This window comes from Lontra canadensis, unplaced genomic scaffold, assembly GCF_010015895.1.
Source record: "Lontra canadensis isolate GAN:19392208 unplaced genomic scaffold, GSC_riverotter_1.0 scaffold1, whole genome shotgun sequence".
NCBI classification, from domain to species: domain Eukaryota; kingdom Metazoa; phylum Chordata; class Mammalia; order Carnivora; family Mustelidae; genus Lontra; species Lontra canadensis.
The window spans coordinates 42,401,466-42,419,785 of NW_022630995.1; the positions used below are offsets into that span (position 1 = coordinate 42,401,466).

The 18,320-nt window shown below is 35.8% G+C and overlaps 1 protein-coding gene across 7 annotated transcripts in view; it reads right to left on the minus strand.

Moving 5' to 3' along the window:
* Positions 1 to 2,018: 2,018 nt before the first annotated feature.
* PCDH7 (protocadherin 7) overlaps positions 2,019 to 18,320 on the minus strand; it is a 413,338-nt gene continuing 397,036 nt past the window's right edge. For 4 of the 7 annotated variants that reach the window (XM_032853651.1, XM_032853658.1, XM_032853643.1 and 1 more), the window contains one exon: positions 2,019 to 2,889. In XM_032853651.1, coding sequence (XP_032709542.1) covers positions 2,513 to 2,889 — 377 coding nt within the window. In that variant the 3' untranslated portion in view covers positions 2,019 to 2,512. The remainder of the gene's footprint in view (positions 2,890 to 18,320) is intronic. The other 3 variants (XM_032853694.1, XM_032853666.1, XM_032853706.1) reach the window with 2 other exon arrangements.

Here is an 18,320-nt window from a genome sequence, read left to right on the forward strand (position 1 = left end):
ATAATAAACATGTTATGAGAGCTAATTCTACTAGAATTACTGAGAATACTTACAGTACACTGAATTTTATTCTTTCACACCCATTTTAGTTCTAAAGAGAGGCTCACGAGTTAAATGACAATGACATGGCTGTCTTGAATGCGGTGCAAACATCATTGGGGAATGTAGATCCAATTAATCCAAAGGTCCAGTATGACCCGTATTAGCTTTATAGACAATGGAAGGGTTTTAAGATAGAATGAAATGAGCTATCTAATGGCTTCAAGTGTCTCATGAAAGAAAGAAAATAAATGCATTAAAAAAAGTTGTTGAACACCTGTGTTATGCAATTGAGTATTTGCTTTGTAACGTGCAAGAAAAAATATGTATACATTTTATAAGTATCTTTAGAAGTATTTTGTCTTAATAGGTACTTACAGATTATACAAGGCAGAACTGCTTTAATGCAGTTTCCTAACAGAGTACTAGAATTGCATCTTTCCATCATGTAAATAATAATTAAACATAAACATGTTCAATTATTGATATTTTAGTCCAATATTTTTGTTTCAATTACATATCTTCTTTCATCCTAACTATTATACATAAACTAACATCATTGAAAACTCCATTTAAGAAAGAGCAGAAGGAAATGACCCCAAAAGAGTAGCCCACCAAACAGAGAAGTCGTTTTCAAAGATAAACATTTTGATGACCTATAGTGAGTTCACAACCTCTGGTCCAGGCTGTTTCACCTTATAGTCTAAGAATTCTGCAAAGAATAAAACTATCCAAAGCTACATTATTTCTACAGTTTGCTAGAGAGCCATCAGGCTATGTCTTAACCAGGTTGCAAACATTCAGTGTTGGGAACATTTGCTCTTTTCACCTGTTATCCCCTATTCTGTCCCTGGATTGTCACTTCTGTCTGAATGTCCCAGCTCAATCTCCAATTATGTTAAATCATCCTCTATAGAACAAATGACCCAAAATCTGCATATTGTGTTTTTTTTCACACTGAAAAAATTGCATATTTTCCACTTCGAGAGATGTACATACAAGGAGACATATCACTGCCCAGAACTCATTTCTTTCATGTTCCATCTAGATTCGTTTTAAGACATATTGTATCGTGTTCAGAATCACATTAGTGACAAATCAATTAGGGTGTCACCTTGTTTCAATGTTGTGAGACTTGAAATAGTGCTATATTGCACAGGATCAAAATTAATGCACTTGTGTTATATGAAAGAGTGCCTTAAACACACAAAAAATACAATTGCTAATTTGAAACGTAAATAGTAAGACCAGCACGCATTACCTGGATTCCAAAATGATAATAGTGATTTTAACTTAAAAGACTTTATACCAACATATCCTTCTTTCCCTACCTACCCACAAAAACGATTTTTACAAGTGAAACTTCCCTGATAATAGGTTTTGAAGCTAAACTTGAAACTTAACTAATTGTCTACTATTATACCAAAAATACATCACTTTAGTTTTTCATTTTCTGAGCTTTCAAAGAAAACCCATTTTAAAAGAGAATGCATGTTTTCAGGTATAGAGACAATGTAAAATAAGCTAGTGTTTGAGTATTTCTCTATGTGCATGGGTTCAGTTGCTTTCGTTGCTTAATGGATTTCCAGTCAAGACCAAATCTGCTTCATGATTTCCCTGATCTGCTGTGTGATCTTTGGCCTTTTAATGACACATTGTTCCAGTTAATTGATAACAGTGGTGCTGTTCTGAAAAATATATATATATAATTTTTACAAGTTATAATTAGTGTAATTGATACATGTGGTCAAGATTGTGTGTATACTAAGAATATTCGATGAATGTATGGGATTGAAGTGGATACCCCTGACTTGAAAAGAACAACGTATGTCAATTTGGTACTACAATCTCCAACTGGGTATTGTCTAGCTGTCAGTCTTTGTTAGAATTTTAAAGCTGTGAGATTCTCAATATTCTTCTTGTAGAGTCCCCCTTAATAAGAACTGTACCTTTACAGGGACTTTATTATTTTGGGGGGATTGCCTTTCATGGTGATTAATTATATTCTCATGGTATGTCTAAAATACATTTACCTGATTTGTTTTTTGTTTGTTTGTTTTTTGACCAGCTGGATGGCATTCGAAGTAAATCAAAGTGACTAAATCATGCTTCAGCTTAGGGATAATGAGAGTGTGTTGTGTTCTGCTAATCAGGCTTGTTACCATGAAAGAAACTTGCAACCATCTTTTTTTTTTTTCCTCCTTGGAGGGGGATGGGGAAGAGGGATAGAAGGTGTTGGGAATAATCAGTAAGGGGATTAGACATGCAAGTAACAAGGATGGTTTCTACATTGTACATTACAATCAGGCTAACAGTATCACTAAAGGCCTGATCTGGAGGCAGAAGTGGCAGGCAAAGCTTTGTCTCTTTGGTAGCCCCCTCTTTGTGATTAAACGGTTTTTCTTTGTAAGGTTTTTTGCCCCTTATTCTCCTTCTCATACATGAAAAGAACTTTGCTGTTCTTCTTCATAACCTACAGGTAAACTTCTCTTCTAGTGAGAGTATTGACAGGAGATGGCTTGTATTCCCCTGTTTTTGTAAGGGGAATATCCTCAGGGTTGGCTTCCTCATTTTTGCTGAAACTAGCTGCACTGAAGGTCTCATAAGACGAGGTCAACTTTTTGTTCAGAAGGTTTCTGTTGCGGTCACCCATGATGGCGGCCTCGCCATTGGCCAGCTTTTCCTGGCTTCCTCGTTCATCAACAGGCATGAAAGTGGAGAGTTTGGGCTGGCTCTTCTTCCTCTCTGGAGAAGTGCGGACCGGCATCCAGCAGGAGTCTGAGTGGCCATACTCATCACACTCACGGGTGCACTTCCCAGTCAGGGCTACATCTGGAAGAGGTCTTGAATCTGAAATTCAAGGAGAAGGAGATGTTAAAGTTGGACATTCTGGAACAGACTTTGTTGATTTGCATGAAATTGGAAGGGGGAAATACATATATATATATAAAATTTTCCTTTTTTCTTCACCCCATAGTTCATCATTCCCATAGAACAGTTTTTAATTTCATATCCACTAAAGATAAGGTTTTGCAAAAACATCAAATATCATGGAAAGAGAGGAATGAACAAACTAATAAATTTAAGCATGTAGAAGACAGGCACATATGCATTTGTTACAAGACAGAGACGTGTGTATATTCTCAAGTAGAAAAAAGTGCATATGTATATTATGGGTATAAATTTTTCCACATGCATAAGAAAAGTTATTAAATCCAAATAGATAATTTTCTGTATTTATAAATTATCCCAGAAATCGTGTAGTTTTGCCAATTGGATTCCTTCCTGCTTATACATTATTCATGGAATGCAAATATGCAAAACCTTATATTTAAAATACAGTATAAAACATCAGGGTGACTCAGAAGTAGGACCTAAATTGACAGCACATCATGTGGTAAAAAGTAAAAAAAGCAAAGTACAAGTAGGTTACGGGTGTGAACATACTAGCAATATCATCACCTATCCCACCCCAGCCCACGCCAACCACCCAATCACCATGTCAAATGACCTTATATGTTGTTCTTAAATGTTCATATAGAAACACGTTTGCCAATGTGTTTGCTGAATAGAAATATTATGTGAAATGCAATGCATTGGGAAAATGCAGTCAAACTCCTTAAGTTTTGATGAAATAGCATGTAGTCCCAATTAATGTTGGTACCTACTGGAATGGGAAATGTCTTCTCTTACTATAAAGCTAAGTCATATCTAGATAGTTCTTAGGGTCAGCATTAGAGATGGAAATTAAGAATTACCTGTATATGTAAGTAAAATTGTTAATATGTGTCTGTCTTTGGAGAACCAGTATGTATTTTATTACTATTAATTTTTTTTAAAGATTTTATTTATTTATTTGACAGAGATCACAAGTAGAAGGACAGGCAGGCAGAGAGGGGGAAGCAGGCTTCCCGCTGAGCAGAGAGCCTGATGCAGAGCTCGATCCCAGGACCCTCAGATCATGACCTGAGCCGAAGGCAGAGGCTTAACCCACTGAGCCACCTACTATTAATTTTTTTAACAGACTTTGTTTTTATTTGAAAAAGAATGAGAAGGGGAAAAAAAAAGCAGTCTTCCTCAACAGATTCTAAAATATAACTGTAGGGTTTCATTTAAGATATTTTTAGTTTATTTTATTGCCAAACAAAAGAACATAATATGATTGTGCTCCAATTTATATACTATGACTTTTTTTTTTTTTTTAACAAGACTTTGGGCTTAAAAGATGGATAGATTTTATTTAACCTTTGCAAATACAGTCACAACCATGGAATCAGTGAGATTTGCCTATACATGATCTTGGGTTGATTTGGTTTAAAATTAAAGAAGGGGTTATTTAAATGATCCTCCAAATACTTAGACCTTCTGTTTCTGTCTCCACCCACCATCCTCATCCTCTCTACTTTAACATTACATTCTTATTTTAACTATCATTTGTATAGGCTATTTCAGAATTTTTGCTCTGCCCAATCTCCCAGATTAAGGCAGTCCAATGCACACCATTTTTTCTTGCCGTGAAGGATAACTGAAATATTGACATTTGTCAGCCCATTGATTTTTGAACCACTATGGCCTGAGATTGTTTTACACTGTGTGCTGAGAGCTCACTGAGGAAATGCCAGCGCTCTTCACAGGAAATCTAGACGAACTTTTCTCTTTCCCAAAGGTAAAATGCAAAGATAATTATTTATTGTTGCACATGCTGTGTTGCTATCTGACTTCTAAGTGAGAAGACCCTATTAATTTTATCATCAAAAGTGAAAACACTTTCTTATTCATATTTTTATGCCGAATTCCCTCTGTGTCTCTCAAACACACATTTTAGATGCATTTTAAAAATCAAACTATTGGCAAATTTTATGAATGGTTTTTGTAATCTAGTTAGTTTAAATAAGCAAAGTGGGAGTTCTTTCCGGAATATTTTCTATCTTGGGATACTTTGTTTGTCTAAAGCTGACCGAAATGCCTTGAACAGGAAAAACCCTTGTAAAAATGCAAAGTGCAAGATCAGACCTATTTTCCTCTAAACATTCCTTTTTTTTCTTCATTGCTTTAAGAAGTTCAAACTTTTCTTTTTCTTGTATAATAGTGCCTATCAAAGACACAAGAAAATAATCAGGACTAAAGCTACCAAAACAAGAGATATCTCTTTGAATGTGGTTGTCATTCCCTGCAGAAATGGCCCAGAATGTTTTACAATCAGCTAAATTTGTGTAAGTCTCATACAATGTGTCTGTTTACTTACACAGTGATTTACAGATTTTCTGCTTTTCAGGGATTAATTGTGTTTCCAGTTTCAAATGTGTAGCACTTTGTTGTTCTTTTGTTTGAGATGCATTTAGAAAAAGCTCAGAGAACTGTGTGATATGCAAGCAACTCCTCTTACTCTTACCTGTTGTTTTATTTCTGTGCCTCAACTCTCTGTTGCTCATAAGGAACTATATTTATTTAGATTGACTCAATTTCTCATCAACTAGAAATGAGAGGCTCTTCAATTTCTTCCCTCAGCGTTTACGTCCTAGTCTGGATTATCTCCTGCTGAAATTGATTTCCTCTTATTGCTTTTAACAAAAGGCAACTTGTCTTCTCTGCCATCAGGCACTTGTGGGCTGCCACATCTCCATCCAAGAAGCATGACTTTTAATAAGGCTCTCCTGTCATTTCCAAAGTCAAACACTTGATTGCGGACCACAGTGGAAGTTGACAAACCTAATTGGCTAAGACATGTTGCACTGTTTGTCATCAGATTTAGAAAATAATTAAGAAAGGCTATAAGAGATTCATCAGGAGCAATCAAAACTTCCAATCCTGATGACTCAAATGAATCCTCAAAAGAAATGCCAATGATTAACAAATGCAATTTATATTATGTTGCAATTTATTAAAGGGAGGCATGAGTGGAATAGTATTTTTATGTGTTCTATATTTTCTTATTTTAATTATGTAAGTATTTTTTTAACACAAAACTTATGCCTGGTCTTAAAAAAATCATCAAAGACACTTCTTTCTCCCTTTCATAAAAAGACATACTCTTAAAATGTCTTATTTTGTGGAATTATAGAGGCAGACCTTATACAACTAGTAATATTTCAAAGTCTTTCAGTCTTTCACAGAGGATGTGGTTTTGATATGTAAGAACATTATTTCATGCTTTTGTTTAGTACTATTTCTTTTAAATTTGGACCTTAGTGAAGATGGGAAACAGTTCATTATGATTCTTGTGAGTTGGCATTAAGTAAATCAGTGAAAAGTAAAATATTCTATCATCAAAATATAATGGTATTCTCTACCAGCATTTTCCACAATAAAATCAGTTCCTTAGAGCCCTCCTCCGCACCCCCCCCCACCCTCCACTTAATCACCTCAAACCTGGTGAAGATTGGATGCAGAATAGGAATTCATTAGATCCCATGGCCACGTTAACATTACTCATGAGGTTCTAGTTATGCTATTTTGCTTGACTCATTACATCCATTTGGAAAGTTACTGTCCTTTCTTAGACATCAAGTTAATTTCCTTCTGAAAGTACAGTTTTAAGCCATCATCATAGCAAACAATTTTAGATGAGTTTTTAACACAGAAAATACTTTCCCACACACATTGTCTTAACTTTTCCTCTCAGCGGAAAGGCAGGAGGATAGCAGCAGTAAGGAGTCCAGCCTGTGGGAGAGCAGAGGCCAAAGACTAAGTGTTTTGACTTTCACTTTAGTGTTTCTCATAACACTACAATGTTCCTTCTTAAAATGTAACAGCTGAGTAGTTAGAGGTCAATTACTGCTACCCACAGCCATAAGAAAAAGCTAGAATCTCCAAAGGAAGAGGAAAAAAAAAAAAAAAGTTTCCGAGAAGTGCAGGAAATAGATGCCGCTAAGTCACAAATTTTACTACTTAATGCCAATAATAGTGCAACCTCCCTATATTTCCTAACATAGAGGAAATGATAAAGAATTTAAGAATTCCAGCTCTTTCTCTGAATAGAAGTACATTTGCCCTTACTGGGCTCGGTGGGTGAGTTGGTCCTGGGAAATGCGGGTACAGTGACCTCAACAAGAAGTGACAGACAGACAGCAGGTGGAGTCATCAGAAATAATAAGGAAAGCACAAATTTATGCAGGCATAAATGTTCCCAGAAGCTGTTTTATACATTTATACATTTCAGAAACCATTCCGGGCATCTTTATTACAGAAGAGAACTATATGGTTAAGACCCTTGAAGACAGCTCTGCACCGGTAAGGATTTCCAGATGCTGAGTTATGCATTCTGCCAGAATCCTGGGCACCCACTTTACTCCAGGCCCTTGGCTTGGGACTGAAGATACAAGGGTATTTTTATCTCCTAAGAGAAGGCATGAAAATGCTGCATTTAGTTTTAAAATATTTCCAGTGAGTTTTTTTTAAGCTCAGTTATTTCATGCTATATGCATAATTTGCTTATTTAACATACAAATTACTTAATTCTCTGATCATGTGATGAGTTGTTAGTCAATGTGTAGATGTTCACAACATTCCTATAATTTGTTCTTTAAATTCAAGTGATAGCATATTCTTAACATTACTTGAGAAAATTCTGCAATGAAAAATTGTGTTATCCTCTCCTTTTGGGGAGAAAAAATAAACACATACAGGCACCTTTTGCTTTTCTTCCTTTTTAAAGTATTTAGTTTTCTTTTTATACTTCTTGACTTTCTGTTATATAAAATTTCTTTTTCTGGAGGCACGTCTAAATTCTGGTGTAATTTGGTGGACAACGAAAAAGATTTTACAAAAGGATGTGCGAGAAAAAAGAAAGACAATTGATAATGGTTTTCCAACAAATATTTTAACATTACCTTTACTTTCTTAGGAAAAGAAATATGAAAATATCTGTTTTACTCAAGTGATTAAATAAAGTGCTCGACTTTAAAATAGGTGTCAGAAAATGATTTATTTTGCCTTATTTAATACAATTGAGAACAAATAAATAAACCCTTTACTGGAAAATTATTATTGAAGTCACTAAAGATTAGGTGTGAGGGGATGGAATCCAAAAGGTGCATATGGAGTTAGACTTTTTTTTTTTTTTTAATGCAAATAACCTAAAGATCCCTACCTTTTGTCTGTTCCTGGAATTTGGGAAAACTAGAAAGGTAAGCAGTAACAGATAATGGACAGGGTAGGAATCACTGACGCAAACAAGCAGTTCGTAATTCTCTAAGTATCTGATTACTCTCCAGAAGAAGGGGAGATTTATAGTTACATAAGTGTCACCTAGGGCTACAATGAAGGGTTTTTAAGATTTCTTTTTTTTTTTTTAAGACTTTATTTATTCACTTGATAGAGATCACAAGTAGGCAGAGAGGCAGGCAAGGAGAGAGAAGAGAAAGCAGGCTTCCTGCTGAGCAAAGAACCCAATGTGGGGCTCCATCCCAGGACCCTGGGATCATGACCTGAGCTGAAGGCAGAGGCTTTAACCCACTGAGCCACCCAGGCGCCCTGGTTTTTAAGATTTCTAAACAGTGTTCTAATTTGTCTAAAATCACTTTACCCTACCAAGCTTAAAGAGGATATAAGAATAGCCTATGCACCCATCCCTAACTTCAGTCTTCTTATACTACTCCTAAGCAAGTCCTGATGGGACAGTGAGTTTGTGAAAAGAATAGGAGATGTGGTGTCTCAACATTGTTGTGTGTAATTCTACGTGCATCATGTATAAGTTCTGTGACTTTGGATGTAATTTCTTGAATGTAATTTCTCTGACCCTCAAGGTCCTCATGAGGGAGATAATAAGACCTACTTCCTTATATATTACAGGGATAAAATAATTAATGTATATAATGCTTATTATGGATTAGTCTCTGGTGTGGTATAGATACTCAGTAAATAGTAGGTCATAGCCCCTGAAGATATGTGAGGTGATATGTCTATACCTATATCTATATTTATATCTATATCTATCTCATCTCTGTAGTCTTCCATAAGTGAAATATATGTTATTGAGGGAAATAAGCTTAGGAGCTAGGTTCCTTGGATTCAAATCCTAATTTTATAACTTAGTATGTAATTATGAAAAGGTTACTTGATTGATATAAATTACCTCATCTGTGTAACAGGTATAAGAAAAAATTAACTTCTCAGGATTATTGTGAATATTAAGTCTATTAATATAGGTAAAGCATTAGTAATAATTCCTGACACACAATAGCCCTCAATAAATATTAGCTACTTCATGTACACCATTCCTGACCCACAACTGTGTCCTGAAAAAAACTTTGAAAACTAAAGTGTTTTTTTTTCCCATAAATTTATACCCTTGACATTCAATACAAGACTTTTCGTCATCTTAACCTTACATAGTATAAATATTTATGTTTTCCTGTAGAACTACTATGGTTAATTAATGTCACTCTCAGAGTCCTTGATTTTTAAAATAATATATGACATTACCTTTTTTTTTTTTTAAAGATTTCATTTATTTACTTGACAGAAAGATCACAAGTAGGCAGAGAGGTAGGCAGAGTGAAAGACTGGGAAGCAGGCTCCCTGCTGGGCAGAGAGCCCGATGTGGGCTCGATCCCAGGACCCTGGGATCATGACCTGAGCCTAGGACCCTGGGATCATGACCTGAGCCAAAGGCAGAGGCTTTAACCCACTCAGCCACTCAGGTGTCCTGATATTACCTTTTTTAACATATGAAGGACTCTGAATTTTGAGATATATTTGGCTAAAATATTACATTATTGTGAAATTAATACCAATCATCAATCAAAGGGCCATATATATATTGAGGTAGTTTTTCAGTAGCACTAACGACTTTAGAGTCTGAAGTACACTACAGCTACCATTTATGTAGGAAAATAAAAAGGTTCCTATATCCTGTATATTCTATGTCAGGTCTTTATTTATTAAGATTTTTCCAGGGAAGATGCACTCGGTATGAGTCATTACAGTTGCTCAAAACTAAAGAGGAAATGCTCTATTACATGCAGCTATCTTTACAACCTAAACAGATCAACCTCACAATGAATCATTTTCATTTGAAAGAAATTTCCCCCTAAAATACTGGTTGTTGGCTAGCTACCTTGCTTTGCCTTCATGGACCACAACATAAGAAGGAACTCCATTTTTAAGATAGGCCAAAAATTAGAAATAAACTAATCTAAGACTAAGAGGTTAAAATCAAAGAAAGACAAGAAATAAAAGGGCAAATACCTAAAATTCAGCATACCCTCCATACATGGGGAAATGATGAAACAAAAAAGCCATTCAGCAGATGAGCTTTGCAGATTTCATGATGTATGTATATGATTGCATCAAATTGTGATACAAGATACAGAAATTCCACTAATCTCCTTATACACCTCCCTTTGGAATGTGCTTCTGTTAGGATGTAGATTCTATCTCTGTACATCTTGACGATGAGCCAGTTTTGATGATTAGAATGTGGTAGAAGTAATACTGAGCTATTTCCACACTAGGTTTCAAGAAGTCTAGCAACTTTCTTTGCGTTTGCTCTTGGAACCCTGCCATCTCTGCCCCTGAGAGAAAGCACGATCTAGCCTCTTTGAAGATGAAATGCTACTTGAGAAAGAGACTTAGCAGTCTCAGCAGAGCCTACACCCAGGTAAGCTTTTTCACTCTCCAGGCCAACGGAGCCTCATGAGTGAGTCAGGCAGAACTAGCAGGAAGACCACGTAGCCAATCCACAGATTGGAGTAGTAAGTCTTTGCTGTTTGAAGCACCTAATTACATTTAATTTTTTGTTTGTTTTTCTTTGGTGGGGAGAGGGTTCATCAATGCAGTGATGGATCTCTGAGATAATGATCTTGGATATATTATATTATCTACAATAAACAGCCTGAGATCTGGAAATAATATACACTACTTCTTTTATGTCTTCTTCTTGTGAGTAACAAACTGACTAATATTGCTGAAAGTACAACTCTTCCAAAGAACAGTTTCAGAGATGTAAGCACATTTAATTAACAACTTCAAGCTGAGGGCTACTATAGAAAGATCTGGAAATTCTGGGTCTATAATTACAGGATTTCACTGCATTTTATACCTAAGAGTGTTCTAGTTTGAGCTGACATGCCAAGACAATATTAAAATGTTTAAGCATGTTTGAAAGCATCAGCAACTTTTCTCCGTACCTTAGGCTAAACTCAAACAGCGATTGAATGTATCTCAAGAAGCATTTATTGCCCTGAGGCTTAGACCACTGTCATTCTGAATGTGGCATTATCATCCACAGTGGAAACTGTGCACGCCGTGTCTCAAGCAGTCCTGCTGAATCAACTCAAACATGAATCTGCTGGTTGGCACATGAAAACTGTACTACAGCAGAAAAAGGTATGGTGACTGCCTGGGAGTGATTCATTTATGTACATCAGAGATGTGGTTTCACTTTGATTTCCCTCTTCACACATGAAAATTAGAGGCAGTGAAGGTTAAGGGAGTGTTCAGGGAGCAGAGTGGAAAGACAGGAGGGAAAAGGCTGGAAATGGGAAGATGCTCCGATATTGATCAAAAGAGTTCATAAAACCCAGGGAAAGACTGGGATCATCTGTTTCACAAGTTAGCTATTGATTATTCCACTAAAGCCCAGTTTTGGTTTTTTAACCATTCATGTTTATTTTCCATTGCAAAAATCCTATCTTTCATAATTTTTCTTCTAGTCTCTTGGATTTTGGTATATTAGAAATTACTTCAAGTGTCATAGACTTTAGTAATCTGATGAAAACTAGAATCTCCTCCCATAAATGTAGGTATGTACCCCCCTAAATTGCTTAAAAGTTTCGATGGGGTTCAAGATACCCAAGTTAAGGTCACAGTATACTTCCAGCCTTCAGGGGGATTGGAGAAAGAGAGTATATTTTTATACTTGATTTTTTTTCCCTTTGAATTTCAATCAAAGTTTAAGAGATATTTAACAATGTGACATGTATCTTCCAAAAATAGAAATTATAGGCAGTAAATAAATTACCATTCAAACACTGGCGGAAAGATTTAAAAGAAATAAACAAAAACAAATTATGAAACTGATTTAGAAGTAAGGAAACTAATTAAGGTTTGATTATGTCAATATTTTAAGTTGGTCATGTAAATGTTCACATCTAAAAGCCCCTATAATTTATAAGGCTTTAGATAAATAGGAAATTAATGTTTGGGGATGGATTTAAATGATTACTGATCATCAGTTGGAATACATGTTCTTTCCTAAAATCTACAACTAATATTTGTTTCAAATCAGTGTCTGGGTTGCCAACAACCAGATCTTCATTCACTTACCAGAAGATGGCAAGTGAATTCTCTTTATTATGAAAATTCATACAAAAACAATAATGATCCAGGTGAGGTTTTCTTTTTCTTTTCTTTCTTTTTTTTTTTTTTTTTAAGTTAATGAAATGTGTGAGCCACTTTGTATTGGTCTTACTGTAAAATGTGATGTGGATAACACAGTAAGAGTTGCAAACATCAACTTAGAATCACTTTCTAGCAATGGTCTCACATCTTTGGTTTTCATAATTGACCATAAAGTTGTAGAATATATATCTTATAGTAAATATTAATGTTGTCTTTAGGAATGCATGTTTATTCTGAAGATAGTACACAAAAGCCCTATTAACTATAAGAATATTATCTTTGGATTGTGTTCTTGAGGAGAGAGTTCATCCTATCTTTCCTTTACACATAACATAATTCTATACAAATAAAGAAGTTAAAAAAAGAAAATTGAAAAAATCAATTAATAGATATTATTTTCTCAAACTTTCTTTCCTCCAACATAAACCACAACAAAGCACTTTTTTTAAAAAAGGAAGTGATAAGTTAACAAATATTTCCTATAATAAGGAGCTAGCATTAAATGTCTAAATACTTAATGCAAGTATGTTAAATTTTAAAACAAATTAATTTGGTATGTGGCAATGTCTTAAGAAGACCATCACTACCATGGCTAGAATGAGATAGAAGGTGTTTCTAAGTATCTTTTTCTATGTGTTATTTTGTGTGAAGTCTAAAATAAATTATATTAAAGCTAAAATCATGTATGAAGTAGAACTGCAATGGAACGTGATTACTTTTTACAGAGGGACAAATCATATCAATTTAGATTTACTGAAGCAATATAATTAATTTTTTTAATGTGAAAAAAACAAAAAACAGTAGCCATGCATTTTCTCCCTTAGTGTAGAAATCTTGAGAAACTGCAATTATTCTAATGATATGGCCATTTGCAAATATATTCTCAAACTCTGTGCTTGGACTACCTGTTGAAATATTTTACTAGTCATACAGAAAAGCTAATCTGTTTGGAAGTACTTACATAATAACAGATTTGTAGTAATAGAATCCCATTAGTTATTGTGATTTGGGACAAAGACGAAAAGTTTCTCCTTTGTGTTCCTTACTAAGGAAATTTTCACAAAAACTTTGTTTTGTAATACTATTGAGAGATAAGGTTTTGAAAGCTTTTAGTGGGAGCTGAAACACCATTTATAGGGAGAGTTTTAAAACAGCTGGAATGCTGGCTCCTTAGTGTGGTCAATAAGTTGATCAGTTGAAACTAAATTTGGCAATCACAATTAGGACCAAAAGAGTGTTGAAGAGTTGGGAGAGCAGAGCAGGTAAATAAAAGGAAAGAGAAGGAAGGCGATGTTCTCTGATGATTTGCAAACAGGACTCAAAGAGCAGCTAAAGTGGGGGAAATCAATGAAGTAACACTGGATCAGTTTGCTTCATTGATTTTTGCTGCTCATTGAAATGTTTTCTTTTATTTACTTCCTATTTCTTCGGAGAATGGCAAAGTCTCACTGTTGAACCTCCCTTGGAGCTGTGATTGGCAGACAGGGGAGCTCTGGAGATCCTCTCCTGCCTACATTATACCTTCTTGTGCTGCCCAGATTTGGAAGCACTTCTGGTTCTCCATGTGATGCAGCGAGAGCCGCCCTGCATAGCTTCTGGGGTGGGGAAGAGCAAAGGATCCCTCCAAGGACCCAACATCATAATCTCCAGAACCTATGAACATGTCAGTTTACAAGGGATGGTGGAATTAAGGTGTCAGATGGTGTTGAGGTTGTTAACATACTGACCTACAAATAGGGAGATTTTAGGAGTTTAGGCTACAAATCAAGGCTCTAGAAACTGGAAAAGGGAGCAGATTGTCTCCTCCAGCCTCTAGAAAGAAACGCAGCCCTGCAGAAACTGATTTAACCCAGGAAGGAGGCCCACGGGCAAAACTCTGACCTACAGAACTATAAGAGGATACATTTTTGCTTTTCTAAGACAATTTGTAGTACTTTGTTACAGTTTCAAGAATAACTTAATGCACACTCCCACCTATTTTCTGGTTAGAGTAGGGACAGGGCAGAATTGATATATTTAACCCTTACCAGCCAGATTTCATCCATGAGAGGAAATAGAATGGAAGATTTTTGATTTGTTAAGTTTTCACTGAGTCATATTTACCTAAACTTTGAGCATCTGCCAAGAATTTTCATTTTGCACTTTTGAAAATTTCACTACATCCTAGTATATGATTGTCTCAGTGATTTGTTTATGGCCAATCAACAAAGTCTCATTTCTTTTTTGTCCTGGAAGGTACTAACAATTCACTTTCTCTGAATGATAACTTTCTCCTGTTCCATCCCTCAGTGAGAGCTGTTTCTGGGATCATTACCAGAAAGATCACTTTGAACCATTCTCTATGTGGGTGGTGTGATTCCCAAAAACAGAGAGAGAGAGAGAGAGAGAGAGAAATAAAACACACATTTGGCATACTATCTAAGAAGGAGAGGAAGGTACTAGTGTATGACCCTAAAGAGAGCTTCATCAGGCTTCATCACACTGCTCTGAATGTGGGGTTTTTGTGACTTCCTGATATTTATCACTTGAGTACATTTTTTTTTCAAAGATTTTATTTATTTATTTGACAGAGGGAGATAGATGACAAGTAGGTAGAGAGGCAGGAAGAGAGAGAGAGGGAAGCGGGCTCCCTGCCTAGCAGAGAGCCTGATGTGGAGCTTGATCCCAGGACCCTGAGATCATGACCTGAGCCAATGGCAGAGGCTTAACCCACTGAGCCACCCAGGCACCCCATGCTCATGCCTTATACCAGACCTAATGCAGTTGTCCTTTCCAGAAAGCCTCTGTGTTCACAATATTAATATGTTGCTTCTTCTATTGTTCCTCACCTTGTCACCCAGCTATCCCCCACCAAACCATTCACAATCCAGTTCCAAGATGTCTCCTTTGAGATTTCTTCTTAGCAGCCTAATCGTGATTTTTTCTCCATGTAATTAGCCAAGCAGAAAAGGTGAAGTGATTTTTGTTTATTTGGTATTTGAAGATCTGAATAAACTTCTCTACTATTCACTCTCCTTATCCCCTTTCAGGGCCTGTTTCTCAAGTTTTGATGCGTTTTCTAACAGAACATTGTAGTTGATTCAAATAAACCATGGATATATTTTAAAGAACAAAATTTCGTCTTCACAAAACAGCCTGGGGCAGGGTTGGTGGGTTCAGCAGAGGCAGTATGGTATGAGGAGTATGAGGTACGAGGAGGTATGAAGAGTAAGTCTAATGGGAAAACCCCACAAACCCCATAACTAATTTGTTTAGATTCTTTGCTTATGGATGGTGGCTATTTTAGAGTTCTTTAGTGTTGTCAGGACTTCTGGCTGGCAGTTATACAAATTTTTCAATAATAAACTTGGGAAATAAAATTTTTTTGGCTTATACATAACTTCTATCATCAATTAATATCTTCAAAACAAGGAGTCATGAAAATGGTGTTCTATCTGACGGCAAAGGCGAAAAGCAGAAGGTTCTTTTCTCTCATTCTTTGTGATGTGGGTGTATTTTAATAAGAACTATTATAGGCATGTGCCAACCTATTTCAGTTCAGCAAATTTTATTTGCCTTTTGGTGGCAACCTGATGGGTACATTTTAAGAAGGTAGGATCATAAGTAATTAAGATAAGTACTTTTCTAACTTAAGACCATGATTCACTAGTTGGTGCTTGAACCCATTTAGGAAGTTATAATCAGTATACACCATAGACACATTATTTTGTGAAGATTGTTGTTGTAGGTTTTTTTTTAATATATGAGTATAAATATTTATATGTGTATACTTGGTCCCTGTATAAAATGGAATTTTTATTTTGGGTCATACTGAGAACTACTGAAAGTCTATAATTTAAATCATATCACAGGGAAGTCTGTGTATTCTTGCCTATTTCTGAGTAAGCTATATATCGTATCATATCTAATACAAAATGTAATTTTAATATGCCCACAATGTCATGTGAATTTTAAATTGTGCTTTTAACTGTCATTTCAAATGATACTTCAGAGACAAAAAGTTTTATCCTTATTAAAAAGGAATTCAGATAATTCAAAAAATAGAAGCTAGTCACATCCTCAATAACCACTTCAAGAAGTATACTGTAAATACATTCTTACCTTGAGACATTCTGAATTTATAGTTAATTCCCTAGATTCCAATTTTCTAGAATTATGTGTAATTGTGATGAACTTTCTCGTAATTCTCTTAAATCCTCTGATAGACTTTGATTTATTTCAATAAACAAAATGGCAACGGACCCTTTCAAAAAGGAGGACTTAATGTGACTTCTTAAAGTCATATAGACATTAAGATGTAGGACACATTTAAGCTGTCTAATTGTACTGCTGGTCTAATGCCTAAGTATTAATCTGTCACAATGTCAAATTACATACATCTAGGCTTTTTTTTTTTTAAGTAAAATGTGTCTGCACTTAAACTCATAGTGTAAAAAATTCACGAGTGCAATTAGAATGTCGTGTCTTCTGCAGATGACTTAAGAAAAGCATGAATCAGAGCTTAACAGTCCAACATAATTTCATAGTTAATCGTGGTGAAATTATGTTACTGCAACAACGCAAAGGCAGTACAGTGAGATTAGCAGACAGTGACGATCAGCTATTTATCCCCACCATCTGCTGTGCATGCTCATTATTTAAGTCTTTTTTTTTTTTTTTTCTCCCAATGTTTTCAGTTTTGACTTTGCCAGCAGTGGGCATCACATAGGAAAACAAGTTTCATGGTGCAAACAGACTTTCTCATGTGTTCAATGAATTAGCTTCACTAGCTCTTCAGAGGCTTCTCAAGCAGAAAAGACTAGCTGGAGGAATTAATTTTAGAAAGCTTTTGTGTACTGGCCAGTGTCTTGTACACCTCAAAGGAATCTTTCTCTATAAGAAACAAAAAGGATAAAACTACAAGTCTCGGAAGAATGAAAATCAACATGAAAACATATGCTTTGGGAGTTTCTTTTAAATGACATACTTAAAATGTATGTGAACTGTATTAACCACTTGATCATATTCTGTAAATACTTGAGGGAATCATTTGATGGGAATCTTGCTAATTTGCAAGGCTTCTCTGTTCTTCAAATAAGCCAAGGACTAGTGGAACTAGGACTTGTTATGGCAGGACGGAGGAACTCAGTGAAAATTCCAGTATGGAGAGCAAAGAAGAGATAGAGTTTAAGGAACAAAGCTGGCATGAAGGAGTGCCTGGGTGGCTCAGTCGGTTAATTGTCTGCCTTCAGCTCAGATCATGATCCCAGGATCCTGGAGTCCTGCATCTGGCTCCCGGCTGAGTGGGGAGCCTGCTTCTCCCTCTAACCTTCCCTCCTGCTTATGCTCTTTCTCTCTCTCGAAAATAAATTAATTAAACCTTAAAAAAAAAAAAAAAGTTGGCATGAAGGTCGGATCCATGAAGGTCATAGGTCACATGAGCAGGGTAACATAACCTGCAGAAATATATCCATTCATCCAAAAAATTTTGACATGCCGTGCACTATTCTAAAACTTTACATATATTAACTCATTCTGTTTTCACAACAACCCTGTAGGAAAGGTTGTATATTACCTCATGTTACAGGCAAGGAAACTAAGGCACAGAGAAGTTAAGTGAGTTACTCAAGAGTCTGTATCTAGCGAGTGATAGAACGAAGTTGCAAACCCAGGCAGACTGACTCAGAGCTGTGCTTTTACCCACTGTGCCATAGTACCTCTCAATAATAGCGCAACGATGCACCAGAAACTCATGTCATATGTTAAGGAAAAAAAAAATAAATCTTTGTCTATACTGAATTAAAGCAGGAAAGCACTGTCTGTGTAGAAGGACAAAACTAGCAAAAGCAGTGTACCTGAATGTCAAACGTAGCAGGAATCTCAACAATCTTAACTGAAATAAGGGGAACATTTTTAGTTTGGACAGATAGAAAGGTGAAAACTCAAAAAGCGTGTGTGGG